The following is a 20212-nucleotide window of genomic DNA, read 5'->3' on the forward strand; positions in this document are numbered from 1 at the left end:
TTTTTTAATGTAAATCAAAACAGACAACTGTAAAGCCCTTCACAAACGAAATGTCACTGATTATGTAATATTCTATATTATTATTAGATGCTGTTCTAAAAATAAATACATACAATTTTTCATTCTAATCTGTTATTTAATGCAATTCAGTAGACATTTATTAAATGCCTGTGTTCCAGGCATTGTCCTAAGTGCTTGACAGAGACAAAGAAGATTAAGACACAATTCCCACTTTCCAAGAGTTAACTTTGGAGTAAGGAAGACGAATATAGATGAGAAACTACAATATATAGTAGAATAAAACGTGAGAGCAGAGAAAAGAATGAAAACAACTAGAAGAACCACCTAAAATTTCTTTATGAAGGATATTCAAGCTGGAATTTGAGGGACAAGTAGGATTTGAGAAGTAGCAAATAGAGGAAGGACAAAAGAAAAAATATTGTTATTAAGTACCTAGGAGTCCCCAACCTTCATTTCTATTTGATGTGTTTTATGATAAACATCAATATTTAAGTCAAAATCAAACCAACTTCACAAACAAGTTCCTCTTCTCAAAATATATGAGGTTTACTAACCAATGACATTTAGTATTTTCCACTGATTTTATTTTAGCCAACTTCCTTCTTTTTCAGGCAGACTAGATTGGTCTTCCCTAATGCCTCCTCAGAAACAACAGATTCTGTATATTGTGTTTATTCAACAAATCTGTAATTTAGACAACAGATTCTGTACATTTGCTACTTAACAAATTGTGTAATTTAGATTCTACTTTCTGAATAATTTTGTGCTGATCATGGGGGATGTATGTAGAAGTGTTAGAATCATAGAATATTACACACTGGAGATTACTTGGTTCAACTTCCTTATCTGCCAACTTACAGTAAGGCAAATCAAGGTGAATTGAGGCAAAGAATGTGTGTAAGGTATTCCTCGAAGGAATTTACAATCTAATCGAAGCCCTAAGATATGAAAGCAAATAAACATACAAAGTAGGAAGTAAGTCAGTGAAAAAACTGATTTCTATGAATGCCATGGTGCTAAATCACATTGGATCAAATCCCCTTCAAGAACCCACTGTGATGTTATGAATCTTATAATTTCTTCTTTCCTGCATCTCATTGTAAAGTATATAATTCCTATGAAAATGAATGAAGACTGAGGTGATTTTCTTATAGTGGTATATTCAACAATAATAAAAAAAAAAGCCCTGGGTGAATCTTTTCCAGTGGATTCACACTTTCTCACTACAACACTGGTACAACTTTGAGAATATAAACGGTTTTTTTAAAAAGTCCATAGAGTAACACAATCTTTGGAAACTCACTATAAATTTATTAAAAATAATGAAAAGGATTTCATCTTAGTCTATTCTGGCTGTCATCTTAATTGCGCAATAGAAACTGAATTATATCATCAATAAATAAGGTAAATATATCTGTGATGTATATATGCATATAGTCACATGCAACATTCATCTGTAAGGAGCTATGTCTTGATGCAGTTAATCAAGTTGCATATTCTGAAATTATTCATTAAAAATCATATCATGTTAAGAGTATTATTTAAAATTATGGGGTGGAATGAAGAGAAGAATTTAGCCTCTGAAACTATAGCTGAATTGTCACTTGGATTCATTATCCATAATTTATGCAAGATTTGGCATTCCAGAACCCTGTAAAGATAAAAGTGATCATCTAATGACAAGTCAATGAGTCAAAAACATGATTACCCTAATAAGCTCAGGAATTCTTAATGGACAAGTAAATGCCAAACTGATTAGAGAATCTTAGTGGAAAAGGGTGGCATAAATGTAAATAAGAGGAAGTCTTCTGATTGGACCAACACTCAACAAGAGGAGTATATAAGAGTCCCAAAGTGAGAAGAGACATTTCATCCTAGAAACCTCATCTTTCTTTCCTAGAAACCAAAAGCAAACCAGATTTCCAACACCATGGCTTGCTGTGCTCCCCTCTGCTGCAGCGTCCCCACCAGCCCCGCCACCACCATCTGCTCCTCTGACAAATTCTGCAGGTGTGGAGTCTGCCTGCCCAGCACCTGCCCACACACAGTCTGGCTACTCGAGCCAACCTGCTGTGACAACTGCCCCCCACCTTGCCACATTCCTCAGCCCTGTGTGCCCACCTGCTTCCTGCTCAACTCTTCCCAGCCCACCCCAGGCCTGGAAACCATCAACCTCACAACCTACACTCAGCCCAGCTGTGAGCCCTGCATCCCAAGCTGCTGCTGACCGACGGCTGCCTCACCCAGTGCCTAGCAATAACACAGAAGCTATCTATTTGATATTTACTTGCCTCGGTAGTTTATCAGATAATGATGTAGATCAGAGGGCATAGATATGGAAAACCTAACTTTCATTTTCATGGAAAGAAACTTTTTAAAAATATGCTTATTTGGCTGAGTAACCCTTTGGTTCATTTGGATAGATAGAGGTCATCTGTTATCAAAAGAGTAGTGGAATCTATAAGACCTCAGACTGTATTTTCTTGGTCATGTTGCTTCTTGGGTCTCATTTCTTGTATTGGGCATTTTCATAGAGGAAAAATAACTTTTGATGGTTTTCCAATAAACTTTGTTTCTGTGGCAAGATGTGTTTTTCATTTATGTTACAGCTTTTGGTATATTTCATTTAAACAAAATAAAGGAAAGATAATTTTTAAAAAAGAATCTCAGAGGAATGACTAAAACTAGCTTACTAACATGGCTTGCTAACTTTAAATTGCTTATCTTTATATTCACCCTCTTTTCTCTTTATCAGACAAATACAATTTGGGGGTGAGACATTTACTTACCTACACTTTGCCAGGTAGATCACATGTATTAACTCATGTAACCCTTAAAACAGCATAAAAAGAAAAATGAAGCTTTAAGAGTGATTCAACATTCTCAAAGTCACAAAGTTATTAAAAAATACCAGGATTCAGCTCCTTGTATATTTATTTGACTTTAAAGCCCAATTCTTTCTATCACATCACAGAGCTCCCAGTGCTAACAGAGCCAGAAACTTAATAAACACAGTTATGACATTAACTTAAAATATGAAAAAGAAATAAAAGTATAAAAATCTTTAACAAAATCATCCAATCCAACTGTAATGGACAAGGATATAATGGCTTATAGATTAAAAGTGGCAGGTATTCAGTTCTAAGAGCTGGGTCATTTAGTGGGCCTACCATTTGACTTCATTTTCCCTTGGAGAGAACTTACAGTGGTCATTTCTAGTAGTAGGGCAATAGGAATATCCTTCTACCTGCCACAATACTACCCCAGTAATGAACAGAACACCAGTATTTTCCAGGTGATTGTCTGAGGGCTAGAGCTAAAGTCTGATTAAATATGGTTTAATCTACTACTTAATTTTACTTCATTTTACCAACCTACTTTTTTTTATCTTGCACAGATTATTTTCCCAGCCTTAGATTACATATATATAAATATATTTTAGAATAGATGATATATAAGTATATATTAACTATTTATATAAAATATCTATACATATATACATTAAGGTGCACATCAAACTCTGATAAAGCATTGAGCTAGAACCAAAACTATACATGTGAAAAAGAAAATGAGCAAGGAAGAGGAGAAGCAAATGCCTTTAAATAAATGTTTTAAATGTCCTCATTGTCACTGTCACTCTCTCCAGAGAAGAATTTCTCAGAGGGTCCCACAGGTTTATTAGAAGCTCAACTTTGAATGAACAGAACTTAGAAGCCATGGCGTAGATGGAACACAATCTAGGATATAGTTAACAAAAGATTTAGTCCATTTACTCATTCACTTGGCCAACATTTCTTTCATGCCTCCCCTGTGCCAGGCTTCAAATCCAGACTAAGAGTATAAAGATAAAAGAAATGTTTACCTAAAGTGCCCTCAAGTTTCTCTCAAATCTGGTGAAGGAGACAGACAAGTTATTACAATCACAGTATACATGTTCTATGTATGTTGTATGAATGTAGTTATAATGCCATGGAATTTCTGCTGTGATGGAGCTATGAGCAGTATGCCAGGCAAGCACACAGACAGAGTAACTAAGTCCCAGATTTATTTGGTGATTCAGTGTCAGGTTGAGGGGCAGTTATGAAAAGGCTTCAAGCTATCCAAGCTAAGCATTGAAAGATGATGAGGCAGAATAAAAAAAGAAAAGAGATGAGGAGGTGGAAGAGGTGAAGAGCAGAACAGGAGCTTACTAACTCATGGATGCATTGAAGACGGGAGAGGCTGAGGCCAACGAGAAAGAAGAAATGCAAAGACCCTGAAGTGGGCCCCCAGCAGAGAGGTTCAGGCTGAACCCTAGAAGCAACGAGAGATTTGAAGCAAGAGACTAACAATCATATTTTACTTCTTATTTTTATTACTTCTTATGACCAATCTTTGTATCTTTACTGTCACATATATCCCTACTGACTATAAAAAGTTGTAATTAAAACTGGACAAGTTCTAGACTCACAGACATAGAGAACAGACTTGTGGCTGCCAAGGAGAAGGGGAGTGGGGAGGGAAGGACTGGGAGTGTGGGATTTTTTGTAGGATGATGAGCAAAAAGTTCCCACTGTATGTAGCACAGGGAACTATGTTCAGTATCCTATGATAAACCATAATATAAAACAACATTAAAAAAGAATGTCTGTGTATAACTGAGTCACTTTGCTATACAGCAGAGATTGACAAAACATTGTGAACCAACTATATTTCAAAAAAAAAAAAAAACTGGACAAGTTCATGTGTGGGTGTGCATGTATGTGTGTATGTAGGTTTTCAAACTGTTGAAATTCATCAAGGATCACCATGTTTTTCCTGCACTTGCTTGAAGGAAAAGGGTACCCTTTCTTTCTAAAAATAAAATATGTTTAATATCCCTGACACATACTTTAAAATTACATTTAAAACCACATAAAAGGTAACTCAATCCCAGTAGGTCCTATATTTAGTTCTTAACAAGTTGGTCACCAGGCTACCTAAGGCAAATCATCTTACCTCTCTAGGATTCATGACCCTAATTTAAAAACAAAGGAGAGTTATTCCCAGGTCTCTTAGACAATTGCAGAGAAAATAAATTTCAATGAAATACAAGTCCTTTCAATAAAGGATATGAGTTTATTCATAAACTTTGTATTTTATGACTCTTTCTAATCTGTAATGCTGTTTTATTTCTAGTTCTGCTGCTGCTGCTAAGTCACTTCAGTCGTGTCTGACTCTGTGCGACCCCACAGATGGCAGCCCACCAGGCTCCCCTGTCCCTGGGATTCTCCAGGCAAGAACACTGGAGTGGGTTGCCATTGCCTTCTCCAATGCATGAAAGTGAAAAGTGAAAGTGAAATTGCTCAGTCGTGTCCGACTCTTAGCGACCCATGGACTGCAACCTACCAGGCTCCTCCGTCCATGGGATTTTCCACCCCAGGAGTGGGGTGCCATTGCCTTCTCATTCTAGAAACATACTATTCCACACAGAATAGTAACAATTCCTTTATCCTCACAAGGTTGATTCAAAATAATATGCATTCTAAGTAAGAGACTGATATTTTTCTGCCATGAGATTCTAACTGCAAGAGTCTGAAAACTCCTTTATAACACTTTTCTTTAAAATGTCAAAAGAATTTCCTTCAACTTATTTTTTATCCTTGGAACCCAGTCTTTTCTTTTCCCATCATAAATTATAACAACAGTAACTTATAATAATACATTATGACATGAGACATATACATATGACAAACCTTCCTCCAGACCCAAAGTTTCCTGAAAGCAGAGATGATGTTTATTTTGTTCACTGTTGTATAATCACAGTTCCTGGCATATGGTAACAGCTCAATAAATATCTACTGAATTATATTTCAAACACTGGAAAAAATATTAATCTGTCCTGAGTAAAAGGGTGAGCAATTTGGCAGGTATTCCCTCAAAGATTCATCTGGGGGAAATCAAGGGACATCAGTAAAGATCGTAAACCCTTTATTTCAAGCAGAGCCACAGAGAACTTTTTAAAATTTGAAATGTATCATTTCTGTGCCAGCCATTTTCTCTAAGTGTAGGTGTGAACTTTTAGGTAAATTTTGCTGTTTCCTGTAAGGTTGCTCTTTAACTTACTTTCTCTGCCTTCCTCTTCTCCTGAGTTTGATCTGTAACTTGCTTGGATAATGACAATAATTTACCTTTGCATTACACCTCATCTATGGATTTTAACCCATTTTTATCTCATTCGAGCCTCACAATAATCTTCAGAGTGGAAGAATGTCGATATAATTATCCTCATTTTACAAAGGAGAAAGATGAGCTTCCAAAAAGTTAATTGCTTGCCATAGCAAGAAAGGTAGCCAGCAGTACAGTGACCAGTAAAGAGCTCTTCTAACTCTTAATGGGGTCCTCTTGAATCCACACCATCTCCAGGAAAAAACCACATGGACTTTCCCACCATCATGCACTGAGATACAGGTAGACTTAAAGAAAGAGAGGAGAACCATGGCTTGAAGGATGAGTGAATCCAAGTTGAGAGGAAATGGCTTGAGTTGTCAGGATGACCCTGGACAGGAGTCTGCCCTGTGCTCACTCTTTATGCTGGACTATGCTTGAAGTCTAAATGGCCTACTGGAGCTAGAATCCAGATCTTCCTTACCACAGCTACATTTCACTTGGGGAGAAAACGTACTACTTTGGAGGAAAAAAAAAAAAAACAACAGTGAACAAAATCGATTGTGGATAGATTAACATAGGTCTTTAACTTCACTTTCCATTGGTAGCAATATTGGTAGTGAAATTATTCTTCTACTTAGTATTTAGATATAAGCTAAAAATTCAACTTTCCCACACTCAGTAGAGAAAGAAACAAAATAAGCCAGTTTTCGATAGAAATATACATGGCCAATGTGTATATGAAAGAATGTTTTAACCTAACAGTTATGAAAGAAATGCAAATACTATAACAATGAAATTTCATTTTTGCCTGACAAATTGACAAACACTTTTAAAATAAAATATTCATCATCAAAGTATACAGACACAGAAATTTTCAAATAGCAGTTGGGAACATGTAAACAGGAAAAAAATAGCTAAATAAAATGATTCTGGAGAGCAGTATGGCAATGAATATCAAAGGTCTTAAAATATCATTAATTAACATTTGCTCCAATAATTCTATATAATAATTAGTCCTCTTTTTGAAATTGCCAGGCGAGTGTATGTTCCTCGGTTCTTTGTCTTGTCACAACAAAAATTTGGAGTGATGGACATTAAAGCCCCTTCAGCAGGTCACAGCTCTCAGGTCTTGGACAGACCATGTTATAGCTCTCAGGTTTCGAACGTACTGTGTTACAGCTCTTAAATAAATCAGTGTTACAACTCAGTGTTACAGCTCTATTTTATTTAGATAATAGCAGGAAAATCCATCTTCAAGGTGTGAGGGCACGTCGATCCAAAGACGAGAAGAGAAGAGCGCCCCATGGCTCGGGAGAGAGAGAGAGAGCGCGTGTTTTTTTCTTCCCCCTGGGCCTGTCCTATGCAAATTGGGCTTAGGCAGGAGCCCTGTTTACTTTAAGTCCTCACTCCGGTCCTCAGACCTTCCTTTGACCTTCCTCTGTTCTATTTTCACAGGCTTTTCCCTTCCTTTTAGCCACCGCCATTTCGGACTCCTTTTCCCTATTCTAACTACCTAACAAAATGATCAGACACGTACATAAAGATTTATGTACACAGTTGTTACTATTGCCACAATTATCTTAGAAGAAAAGTTGCAAACAGTTTAAATGATTAATATATGAGGTTTCTAAGCAACTTAGAAGTACAATTACATGACGAACATTAGGAAATATGTAAAATAACATTATCAAATATACTTAAGAATATAAGATCATGAATATATATATATTTAAGTGAAAATGCAAGTTATAGAATAGTATATACAATGTGATTCCAGTGGTGTCATAAAATGATAAATAAGTATATAGAAAAATGACCAAAGGGATATATATAAACACTGACAGAGAATTTCTCTTGATGATAAGGTGTTGTGGATAATTTCTTTATACATTTCTAAATAGTCTGAATTTTTTCATGAATATGCAATATTTTACAATAAAAATGGGATAACAGTGTGTGTCTCCATATTAATGTAAGTTAAATCTTCAAAAGTCCCAACACTACAATACTACTAATACAATGTTACATGTATATTATACATCAATTAAAAGTCAGTTAATTTACTAAAGTCCCCAAAGCTAAAAGAGAGTTACTAAAAATTAGTTCTCCTTAAAAGAAGAATAGTTCATCAAACCAACTGATAACAGATAAAGGTAAAGAAAATAAAAACTGACCAGCACAAGAGAAAAGACCTACATCCTACAGTTGTACCGTCATGCATATTCCCCATCAGGGCTGGTGCTGGAATTATAATAGCAGAAGCCACTGGTGACACCTCATAAAGCTTGTGTTCCAGTGACAAACAGCAAGAGTAATCAGTTCAGATTTAGCAGTGAACTCAAACAAAGGTTAATTAGGAAAATAAAGGCTCTTTACAAGCATCTAAATGGCAAACCAGTCAAAGGATAATGGGTACAGTAACATAAACAAGAACCAGGAAAGAAGCCTTCCGGTTGGACCAACACCCACTGGAGAGGGTATATAAGAGCCCCAGAGCAAAAGGAGACATTCGCACTTCAGGAGACTCATCTTCTTTAAGCCAAATCAATAAAAAACACAGCTTCCCAACACCATGGCTTGCTGTGCTCCCCTCTGCTGCAGCGTCCCCACCAGCCCCGCCACCACCATCTGCTCCTCTGACAAATTCTGCAGGTGTGGAGTCTGCCTGCCCAGCACCTGCCCACACACAGTCTGGCTACTCGAGCCAACCTGCTGTGACAACTGCCCCCCACCTTGCCACATTCCTCAGCCCTGTGTGCCCACCTGCTTCCTGCTCAACTCTTCCCAGCCCATCCCAGGCCTGGAAACCATCAACCTCACAACCTACACTCAGCCCAGCTGTGAGCCCTGCATCCCAAGCTGCTGCTGACCGACGGCTGCCTCACCCAGTGCCTGACACAGAAAGAATCAACCCAGAAGCTTTAGTGCTCACCTGTCTCAGTACCTGCAACTAATTGTGGCTCTGCTTTCTAAGTTGGAACAAGGATGGCATTATCACTGACAACCCTCACAAAAAAAAAAAAACCAAGAGACTTTGATGGCCATGTAGTGGACATCAGTGAACAAGGATAATTGGAATAGGTAGATGCCTATAGGCTTCTCAACGTTGTTCAGTTCCTTCAAGTTAAATTGTATGTTTCTTTGGTGCTTTGGGAATTCTCTTTCCAGTCTTGAATGGTATCTTTCTGGAAATTGAGGAGCTTCTTCATGATTATTCTAATAAAGCTTACATCTCTAGCATAACACAAGTGTCTATAATTACTTCCGTTTATTTTTGTTAACGCATCAAATGTATTTCTTAACTCCAAAGGTCAACATTTTAAGAAACTGAGAACATCTGCAAAACTGAGAAGGGTGGCAGTACAGAAACAAATACTTCTTCTTTTGTTGTTCTTGTTGTTTTAGGAAAACTAAATGGCATTGCATATAAAATGGTCCAGGATATCAGCATAATTTCCCTGACTTGTCCTTCCTCCAAAATGGTTTAAGGTAGATTGGGAAACACCAAATATGATCCAAAGACCAAATATGACCTAATATATAAACTAATCCATATAACAGATCTATTTGTGCAAAAAATATATAACAATATTCATTCAATAAATATATTAAGTACCTATTATGTACCCTGTGTTTTACCATCCCTGCTAAAAATGAACTGATTGTCTGGAAAGTAAGGCAGATATATATACAACATCCACTCAATCCCTCATACAGTTAACAATTATTTATTGATTGCTAGCATTGTATTATAATAAAAAATAAATGAATTATGCTGTATAGCACAGGGATCTATACTCAAAATCTTGTAATAAGCTATAATAGAAAAGAATTTGAAAAAGAATGTGTTTATACGCAGAGGCTTCCCAGGTGGTGCTAGTGGTAAAGAACTTGCCTGCTAATGCAGGAGACATAACAGACACAGGTTCAATCCCTTGGTCAGAAAGATCCCCTGGAGAAGGGCATGGCAATCCACTCCAGTATTCTGCCTGGAGAATCTCATGGACAGGGGAGCCTGACAGGCTACAATCCCTGGGGTCACAAAGAAAGGAACACAACTGAAGCAACTTAGCGCACACACATATTTGTATGTATAACTGCCATAAACTTGAAATTAACACAACATTGTAAACTAACTATACTTCAATTAAAAAAAAAAAGTGAGTCAAAAATGTGCATTAGAGAAGTGCTGTGGTATGGAAAAATTGAGAACAATTAAGAAATTAAGATTTAAGTGATAAAAAGGAGAAAAGACACAGCCAAAGACAAATTGACTGAAGCTGGAGATCAAAAGAGTATGGAAAAGATGTCGAGAGATACTAGGCAGTAGTGTAAGGTCACCAATTTAAAAAGGAATGCTGTGTTCTGCTCTAGAAATGTCAAAACACAAGTGACATATCTAAATGAAGTTTGTGCTGTGCTGTGCTTAGTAGCTCAGTCGTGTCCGACTCTTTGTGACCCCATGGACTTCCCACCAGGCTCCTCTGCCCATGGGGATTCTCCAGGCAAGAATACTGGAGTGGGTTGCCATGCCCTCCTCCAGGGGATCTTCCCAACTGTGGGATCAAACCCAGGTCTCCTGCATTGCCAGTGGATTCTTTATCGTCTGAGCCACCAGGGAAGGAAATGAAGGTTAGGCAACTGGAATTTGTAATTGTGTTCTAGAAGGAAGCAGATATAGGAGGGAAGGTGAGGAAGTCTATGTAAAAGATGATATCAACAGAAGGCTGTTTTGCATGCGCACTGAATGAAATTCTATGAGGTTGGCATAGAATGGCTTTTGAGGGATAAAGAGCTGACTGGAAATACCAGAAGTCATTCTGTACTAATGGACTTTGAATTCCCAGCCTATCCAGAGGGGCCAAAGCTCTTTGTGTACCTTGGGGATTCTACTGATATTCCAGAAGAACACACCAAAAGAGTAAGGATGGCAACCTTGGGAAGAAAACACATGAAATTATACCTGCCCTGAAAAAAATCTAAAACCTAGCCTGAGAGGAGCAAGAGGATCTTCCAGAGATTTGACTTCTTGTCAGAAAAAAGCCCGACACACAAAACTCTGCAACATAATTGAAATATCCTAACATGTATTATCTAAAATGGATAGCATATAATTTAAAATTTTCAGACACATGAAGAAGCAAGAAAATCTCATATATAAACAAGAGAAGAAGCTGCCAATAGAAATAGATCCATAGATATATAGATGTTAGAATTAGCAGACAATATCTTAAAACAGATATTATCAATATTTTCATGGATTTAAAGGGAAGGATGAACAAGAGGTAAAAGGAAAAGAATGGACAAGATGAGGAATCTCACCAGAAAAAGTAAAAACTTTAAATTCTATTTGATAAATTAATAACAAATTAAATTTATTTAAATTTAAAAAGAAGCAAATAAAAATTCTAGAACTAAAGAATGTAATAAAAAAAGTCAATAGTTGCCGTTAATATCAGAATAGAAAATGCCAACTAAATCTTCTGGGCCAGTATCAAGTAGTCCAATATGCATGAAATTGGAGTTCCAGAATGATAGGTGAGTGAAAATGGGGCAGAAAAACTGGGAGAGGGGAAGCTGAAAATTTCCCAAATTTAGTGATATATTTCAGTAACTCACAAGTTCAAGAATCTCAAGCAGGATAAATACAACCTAAACACACACACACACACACCATCTAGATATATCATAGTCAAACTGCTGAATTAACAAAGATCAATAGAATATATATTTTTAAGTGAGGGGAAAACCTATATTAAAAAGAGGGTATCAAAGAGGAAAAGGATGTCTAATTTCTATACAGTTAAGAACTTTTAGCATAGTGTTGAAATTTAAGGAGAATTACTAAAATCAAAACCAACTTTGCTCAATGAATAATAAATCCTAAGAGATTGTTTTAATCCTCTATCTAAAGTCTCCAGGTTTGGTTTTGGTTGATTGGTTGTTTTTCCATTATCAGCTATTTAATGAAGAAGTGCTCAGAGTTAGAAAAAAATTGATTATTCTGAATCACGAAAATTTTAATTTTGTCGGAGTAATGGGCTACGCCCACCCCATAAAGATCTTGAACATTCTGCAGACAATTTGCTCTGTACACTTTTTAAAATGAAATAAATACCACAATCAAAGGCAAGAAAACTGAAAATTGGAGGTAAAACTTAAGAAAGAACCCAGAAAACTTACATATCAGATTCCTATCCATTCAGTACTGCCCCAGGGATTTCATCCAATGGAATTGCTGGAACCCATACAATAGAATTTTATTTCCAAGTTCCAGCACTTTTAATTTTCATGAAATTGAGGCCTTCAAAATTAAATAAATAAGTAAATAAGAGAAAACAGCTTCCATGTCCCAGAAGATATGCCTTTTTTAACTTTCTTCCTTCTATACTGAAGTGTAGTTAACAAAGGTTTAGCTTCCTAAGAATAAAAACTTATAACAGAATTTGTATTTCATTCTTATTAGAGATACAGATAAAAATCAGTATCTCTGATATAAAAGTGAGGCATAGGAAAAGTGGAGAAGGCAAGTTTCAGGAAATCAAGGATCACAACTCCATGTTTTGATAACCAATTTCTATTTTGGCACGTAGGGCAAAAGTGATGCCCATCAGTTACGTAAAGTGACTTTTCAATTTGCACACGGGCATGTATGGTTCTCACACACACACACTTCGAATTCAGTACACACTCACTCCTCCACCGTGTGAGCACCGCAAGACCACAAAAAGCGTTGAAGATTGCTAATCACACAGAACACTTTTATGGTGGTGGCACAAACAAATGGCATTTCAATGAGTTGTAATATTAATTTCAAAAGAAGACATGAGCAGTTTTCAATGCACAGGATCAAAATCTGTAGGAATATTATTTCCCTTATGTGTAATCAGTTGTATCTACAATTACTGATTGCCAAATTTTCTCTTTCTTTCCTTATTCTGTCAAAATGACAATGCTTCCTATGAAGATTTTCTGAAGCCAGTGCTTTATCCTATTGGCACAGGGAGATGGTGTCCTTATTTAGTAACCTGAAGTTATGCCTCTTTTACGAAGCATAAAACTCTTCTTCAGCAAATAAACAACACTAATGAATGTTCATATGAAAATTGGCACCAGAAAACATCCTGCGTAGTCTGTAAATACCCATCTGAAGTGGGGTATATATAAAAGTCTTGGGAGGGAATGAGAGTTTTGGAGGCGGGCCATTGGAGTTTGCAGCTAGTCTTTGTCCTTCACTTCCGATAGAATGGCTTCTGACTGTTCCCCCACGGGCTGCTCTTCTGAATCGAGTGCCAGGGCTTCTGATTGTGCGCTTACTCCAACCTGTTCCGTTGAAACCACTAGTCTCCCCAGCGCCTGTGCTACATCCAGCTGCCAGACCCCCAGCTTTCTATCCGGGTCTCGCTTGCCAGCTGGGTGCCTCCCGCCATCCTGCTTTGCTGGGAGCTGTAATATCCCGTGCTTGGTGGGGAACTGTGCCTGGTGTGAGGATGGTGTGTTCAACAGCAACGAGAAGGAGACAATGCAGTTCCTGAATGACAGGCTCGCCAGCTATCTGGAGAAGGTGCGCGGGCTGGAGGAGTTGAATGCCGAGTTGGAAAGCAGGATCCGAGAACAGTGTGAAGAGGATGTCCCGTTGGTGTGCCCTGATTATCAGTGTTACTTCGACACCATTGAAGATCTCCAACAAAAGGTCTAGTATCTCATGGCCCTAATGTTCCACCTTCCCAGCCTGTGATATGCTTTATGTTCATATTACAAGAGTCTGTTCTATGGAGGGGAACCAGGGAAAGGGGAGGGACTCCCAGAGGTAATGTGATGCAGAGGAAAGGGTAGAGGACCAAAGTCAGCAAACAGGGTGACTGATGGTCCAATGGTTAAGACACTGTTCTTCCACTGCAGAGGGCTCAGGTTCCATCCCGGGTGGGGAACTAAGACCCCACATGCCATGTGGCATGGCCAAAAAGAAAAGAGGGTGGGGGGGAGTCAGTAAACATCAGCGCTAGCCTCTATGCTGCCGCTAATTACTAAGTGACCGTAATAAACTCCCTTATCTCTAAATTTACCTTTATCAGCTACGGAATGAGGAAAAGCACTGCTATATCTAAAATTATTTCTGTGTGTAACACTGTACATGTACATTATTTAACATAGATATGGAAATGTCATATTTTTAATCATATAATTTTACCTAGTAATTATGTCCTTTTCTTACTGATAAATTTTTATTATCATGGGTGGGGATGTAGTCATAATATAAACTCCTAGAGAGAAATCTACATAAATTCAGTGGCCAAGGAACACTGCAAAATGTTTTAGGTCATTAAAAAAATAAATCTTTTTATCTCTCTATTTTTGTTTATAAATTGGCCTTCCTTTTTCCTTCATGAAATGTATGTGGTCAATAAAAGCATGCTGGAAGCTATTTTATATTTTCTTATAAAGACTTTTAAAAGATAAACACTGGCACGGTTATTAAATGAGTAGATATGTGGGTTTATTTCAAAGAACCGTTCATGACATAGTAACTTACTTCCCAGATCTTGTGTACGAAGGCGGAGAATTGTAGACTTGCCGTACAGCTTGACAACTGCAAACTGGCTGCTGATGACTTTAGGTCAAAGTAAGTTTCATTTGAACTTTTTTTCTTGGAGGAAATTGCTTTACAATGTTGTGGTAGTATCTGCCATATATCAACATAAACCAATCATAATTACATGGAGAATCCCAGGGACGGGGGAGCCTGGTGGGGTCGCACAGAGTCGGACACGACTGAAGCGACTTAGCAGCAGCAGCATATATATATCCATTTTCTCTTGAGCCTCTGTATGTATCATACAACTTCTTTATCCATTCATCTGTCAATGGAAATCTAGGTTGCTTCCGTGTCGTAGTTACAGTAAATTGTGCTGCCATGAACACTGGAGTGCATGTGTCTTTTTGAATTGTGGTTTTCTCAGGGTATATACCCAGTAGTGGGATTGCTGGGTCATATGGCAGTTTTATTCCACTTTGTTAAGAAATCTCCATACTGTTCTCCATGGCAGCCATACCACCAACAGTGCAATAGGTTCCCTTTTCTCTACATCCTCTCCAGCATTTATTGTTTGTAGTTTTTTTGATGATGGCCATTCTGATTGGTGTGAAGTGGTACCTCACTGTAGTTTTGATTTACATGTCTCCAGTAATGAGAGATGTACAGCATCTTTTCGTGTGTTTATTGGCCATTTGTATCTCTTATTTGGAAAAATGTCCGTTTAGGTCTGCCCATTTTTTTGACTGGACTGTTTGTTTCTCTGATATTGAGCTGTATGAGCTGCTTATATTATGGGCTTAGCAGCAAGTACAAGCTCGAGTAAGACCAGATCTGAATTTGAGCTTAATAGATGATAGGCTCTTTCTCTTTCTCTCACATACCTACATGCACACATCACAAGTATCCCCTTTGTAATATTTTTTCAAGCTAAGAATGCTCATAAAGCTTGAATTTTTCATGATTTGGGGTGTAGGAGAAATTATGGCATGTGGGTTCCTTGATGTCATGTGTCCGTCATCTGTATGCCTCAGCACTTTTCACAGTGTCCAGCAGAGTAAGCATTGGCTGTATCTCTTTTGCTGTAAAAGGTACGAGTCTGAACTCTCTCTTCGCCAGCTCGTAGAGACTGACATTAGTGGCCTGCGTGGGATTCTGGGTGAGCTGACTGTGTGCAGATCTGATCTGGAGGCCCATGTGGAGTCTCTGAAGGATGATCTCCTTTGCCTTAAGAAAAACCATGAAGAGGTAAGGAAAATGGTAAAATCACTGAAGGGCTCTCAAAGTGACAAAGTTAAGCTCATGTTGTATATATACCTAGAACTTAAGTAGATGTTGATTGATGTGGAAGAAAATCACTCTAGGCACTGTTACTATTCAGCCTGATCATTCTGGTTATCTCTGAATGTAAACATGAAATGACCACTGACCAGTGCCAAATGGAGGAACTTCACCTGCCATTATTTTGGGGGAGGAGGTAGCTCCACAAATAGCTTTCCTGGGTGTTTTATGCCACTCTTATCTGTAACCCATTAAGTATGAAAATCAAGCTGATAATTGCAGAGTATGAAGGTTGTTTCATAAAGGAGAAAAGACTCATGCAATATTTAGACTAATTTTTTTAATATTCTGCATTTATAAACTTTTTTAAATCATCAACTGTGAATTATATAATTATCCTATATTTATGAAGCTGAAAAATGAAAAGCTGAATGATGTTACAGAGCATATCTTCCCTTTGAACACTTGTTTATGATAATAGTAACTAACATTGAGACCTTATGAAGCACTTAGGACTTGTTTAAGTGTTTTCTATGAATATGAACTCTCATATGTCTCACAGTAACTCTCTTATAAAGGGAAAATCATACCTATTTCACAGATGAAAAAACTGAGTGATGAAAGGAGACTCAAGCTAGGCAATCTGAATCTAAATCTCACACTTTTATTCACTACTGCAAAAAACAGAAATGGGGTGCTGTTGGTATGCCGCGTTGAATTTTTTCCCCACCAGTCAGACATTCTTTACTCCATTTCCAACTCAGGAGGTCAACGTGCTTCGTGGACAGCTGGGTGACCGACTCAGTGTGGAACTAAACACTGCCCCCACCACGGATCTCAACAGGGTCTTGGATGAGATGCGTTGTCAGTATGAAACTGTGCTGGCCAACAACCGCAGAGACGTGGAAGAATGGTTCGCTGTTCAGGTTGGCACTTGGAGCAATAAAATGACAGGCATCCAGACTTCTTCCTAATTTGCGTATTCTAATCATGCCTGTATTTCAGACAGAGGAACTGAATCAGCAGCAGCTATCCAGTGCAGAGCAGCTGCAGGGTTGCCAGATGGAGATCTTGGAACTGAAGCGCACAGCCAACACTCTGGAAATTGAGCTTCAAGCACAGCAGAGCCTGGTGTGTAAGGGAAAGACCACTCTGTTTTGTCACTGAAGAATCATGCTTAAGATACTTACCATCCCCTATTCTGTAATCCAAAGGACAAACCCTCAGTTCATGCAGCAGAAGGTCTGAATTTCCTTCCCTTTTTCAAGGATGCTGTTTACCCAGCTAGAAGCAGAAGTGATAGGTCAACAGTTTGCAATGAACCACTAGGATGTCCTGACCTTCCTTTCTTGGCTTGGGCATGATCCTGCAGCATCCTCCAGAGACAAAGAGAGAGGGGGAACAGGAAGGAGAAGAATGAGAGAGGAACTTACTAACCAAAGGCTCTCCTTTGAAGAAATGTCTGTTTAGGTCCTCTGCCCATTTTTTGATTTGGTTGTTTGTTTTTTTTTTAATTGTTGCTTTCAGATTTTGGAGATGTTGGTTTCATGGTTCACAAATATTTTCTCCCACTCACTTTTTTTTTTTTTTGATTTGGGCCAATTTTCCAAGCTCACCATCACATTTAAAATGAAGATACTCAGACTTTACATTCTATAACCATCGTAAACTTTCCCAGGATCCACACCTCAGCTGGACCTTTCTCTGTGCCACACTTCACCCAAGCAGCAAGAATACCATGTATTCAAAATTACACTAGGCATTTCCATTACCGTGTGAGCCACATTAGGTCCTATAGATAATATATAAGTGAATAATAGCTGAGCATTCATCTTGTGAGAGGCACAATGCTAATTTAATTCTCACAGTTACCTTATGGGGTAAATCCTTCCACTGACCCCATTATACAGATGAGGAAAACTGAGGCTCAGATTAAGTAACAGGGGTTCATGCAAGTTTTAAGAGGCAAAAGTGGAAGCTGAATCCAAGTGGTTCAATCTCAGAATCTTTTCTCTTAACCACACCAGGAGCCAGGAGCCCATTACAACATTTTCTCTCAAATGCTTTTGATCCTCCTTAGGCTACACTAGTATGTTATAGGTCACAGAGGTCATAGTGGTAATGATAACTCTTACGACCTTTAAAATTTTCCAGGCACGATTTTAGACACTTTATGTATATTTACTCATTTAACCCTCCAACCATCCTATGAGATTGGTACTTTGCATTCTTCATTTTTTATACAATAAAACTGAGTTCAGACTGATGGCTCTAGCAGGTGTTAATCTTCAATCTTAACAGGACTTTTGACACCATGGTGTTTCCAGGGTGGTAACATAGTAGGAGATTTGGGGCTTTTAAAATGTATTTATACTAAATAAATAATGCCCAAACTGAAAAAAAAAGAAAAGAAACTGAGGCTCAGAGAAGCTAAGTAATTTTCCAAAGTCACATAGCTGGAAAGATAAGAGTAGAGCAGGGTTGGAAAACGGGCAATCTGGCCCCAGAGGTTCTACAACCACCTTATTTACACTCTCTTTCCTTGTGCAGACAGAATCTCTGGAATGCACCGTGGCAGAGACCGAGGCCCAGTACAGCTCGGAGCTGGCCCAGATACAGTGTCTGATCGATAACGTAGAGAACCAACTGGCCGAGATCCGCTGCGACCTGGAGCGGCAGAACGAGGAGTACCAGGTGTTGCTGGACACCAAGGCCCGGCTGGAGGGTGAGATCAACACGTACCAGGGGCTGCTGGACAGCGAGGACGGCAGGCAAGTTCCACACAATCACTCTTAAAATCCCCCAGAGTCACAGAGAGGCTCTTGAAGGACCATCCTGTTTCCCAAAGATCTGGCCATGTTCAAACCTCCTTAAAGGTGTTAAAGGATATTCTTAAAGAGTGATGAAAAGCAGCAAGGCTAGTCACATGACAATAGAAATGTTCAAAATGTTCTAAATTTCAAAGGCAGAAAAAATATAATATGTAACATTTCAAGCTGGGAGTTTTGCTTTGCTCCTGACTTTCCTTAAAGGAAACGCAGAAGAAATATTCCAGGGTACTGAATGATTTAACTACTAGACAAATGACAAAATATGCATAACTTTTGACTAATGGGACCTAAATAGGCATTAGAAAGCAATGGAATTAATAACACTACTGTATGTGATATGTTAACATGAAAGCTGTTAACAGAAAAAGTCCTAAAAGTTCTCATCACAAGGAAAAAATATTTTTCCTTTTCTTTTACTTTGAATCTGTGTGAGCTGATGGATGCTCAATAAACTTATTGTGGTAATCATTTCATGTCATATATAAATCAAATCATTATGCTGTACACCTTAAATTTATACAGTGCTGTATGTCAAGTATATCTCAATAAAACTGGAAGAAGAAAAAAACGAAAGTCAGTAACACACATAAGATGGCATTTGCCAGCTAAAGAAAATACATAAAAGTTTATCCAACTGTCTCTGCTACAGTGAACATGAAGTGACAATTCTGGGTCCAGGGATAAAACAGGCTTCATTCAAATGTTATTCTGCAAATAGTGTTCTTCAAAATATAATTTGAAGGGCAAATTTTGGCATGATTTTTTTCTGAGTTGACATTTTATCCAGCTTCTCCATGTTGAGATTAGTTAAAAATGGATTTTTCACAGGCTTCCCTGTAACCCATGTTCTGCAACAAGCACGTCAAACAACACTTGTGAGCCATGCTCGGCGTACATAATTTGCACAGTGGAAAACAGCTGTCCCTGAAGGTTAAACACCCAGCCCAGCAGATGGAGGAAGGGAAGCCAGCAGAATCCTTGAAAGGAGACAGTGCTTCGATCAGGGACATCCAAACTTGAAATTCAAGTCAAGAAGGCTTTTGTATTCTAAAATTGTCCTCTAAGCATGCACAAAGTATCTCTATTTTGTCATTTCCTCTCCTGCTTGCTTATTTGTGATATTCTAGGAGTCTGTAAAGCTTTCTTGCTGCTCTCCAATAAAATGTTTTCATCCTTTAGCATGGTAAATACAGCCTTGTAGCTCATTACTGTTAATATAATAACCATTTGATGCCAAGGTAATTGTCTAAACCCATTCCAGTAGTTTGATTCTGCCTAAACCCGGAAGGAAGATATTTTTTAACTCCTTGATTACAAATAGATTAGCTACTTCATGTAAAATGTCATATAACATGGAAGATAGGTGTATATATCATTCTGAGAAGAAACACTTGAGAATATTAATTATAAAAATACT

The 20212-nt window shown here is 38.0% G+C and overlaps 3 protein-coding genes across 3 annotated transcripts; all 3 read left to right on the top strand.

Annotated features, from left to right (window-relative positions):
* The first annotated feature begins 1893 nt into the window (after window positions 1-1893).
* Window positions 1894-2605, top strand: LOC122442180 (keratin-associated protein 3-3). Its single transcript, XM_043469604.1, has one exon. The coding sequence runs from the start codon at window positions 1952-1954 to the stop codon at window positions 2246-2248; it is 297 nt and encodes a 98-aa protein (XP_043325539.1). The 5' UTR covers window positions 1894-1951; the 3' UTR covers window positions 2249-2605.
* A 6060-nt stretch (window positions 2606-8665) lies between these two features.
* Window positions 8666-9393, top strand: LOC122442184 (keratin-associated protein 3-3-like). The gene has a single exon (XM_043469619.1). It carries the CDS (start codon window positions 8723-8725, stop codon window positions 9017-9019), a length of 297 nt encoding a protein of 98 aa, XP_043325554.1. The 5' UTR covers window positions 8666-8722; the 3' UTR covers window positions 9020-9393.
* A 3955-nt stretch (window positions 9394-13348) lies between these two features.
* Window positions 13349-19976, top strand: KRT40 (keratin 40). The gene is made up of 7 exons (XM_043469579.1): window positions 13349-13843; window positions 14691-14773; window positions 15775-15931; window positions 16729-16890; window positions 16970-17095; window positions 18515-18735; window positions 19624-19976. The coding sequence occupies exons 1-7, from the start codon at window positions 13397-13399 to the stop codon at window positions 19721-19723; spliced, it is 1296 nt and encodes a 431-aa protein (XP_043325514.1). The 5' UTR covers window positions 13349-13396; the 3' UTR covers window positions 19724-19976.
* Window positions 19977-20212: the final 236 nt, after the last annotated feature.

The sequence above is a fragment of the Cervus canadensis genome, chromosome 1 (assembly GCF_019320065.1).
Source record: "Cervus canadensis isolate Bull #8, Minnesota chromosome 1, ASM1932006v1, whole genome shotgun sequence".
Taxonomy (NCBI): domain Eukaryota; kingdom Metazoa; phylum Chordata; class Mammalia; order Artiodactyla; family Cervidae; genus Cervus; species Cervus canadensis.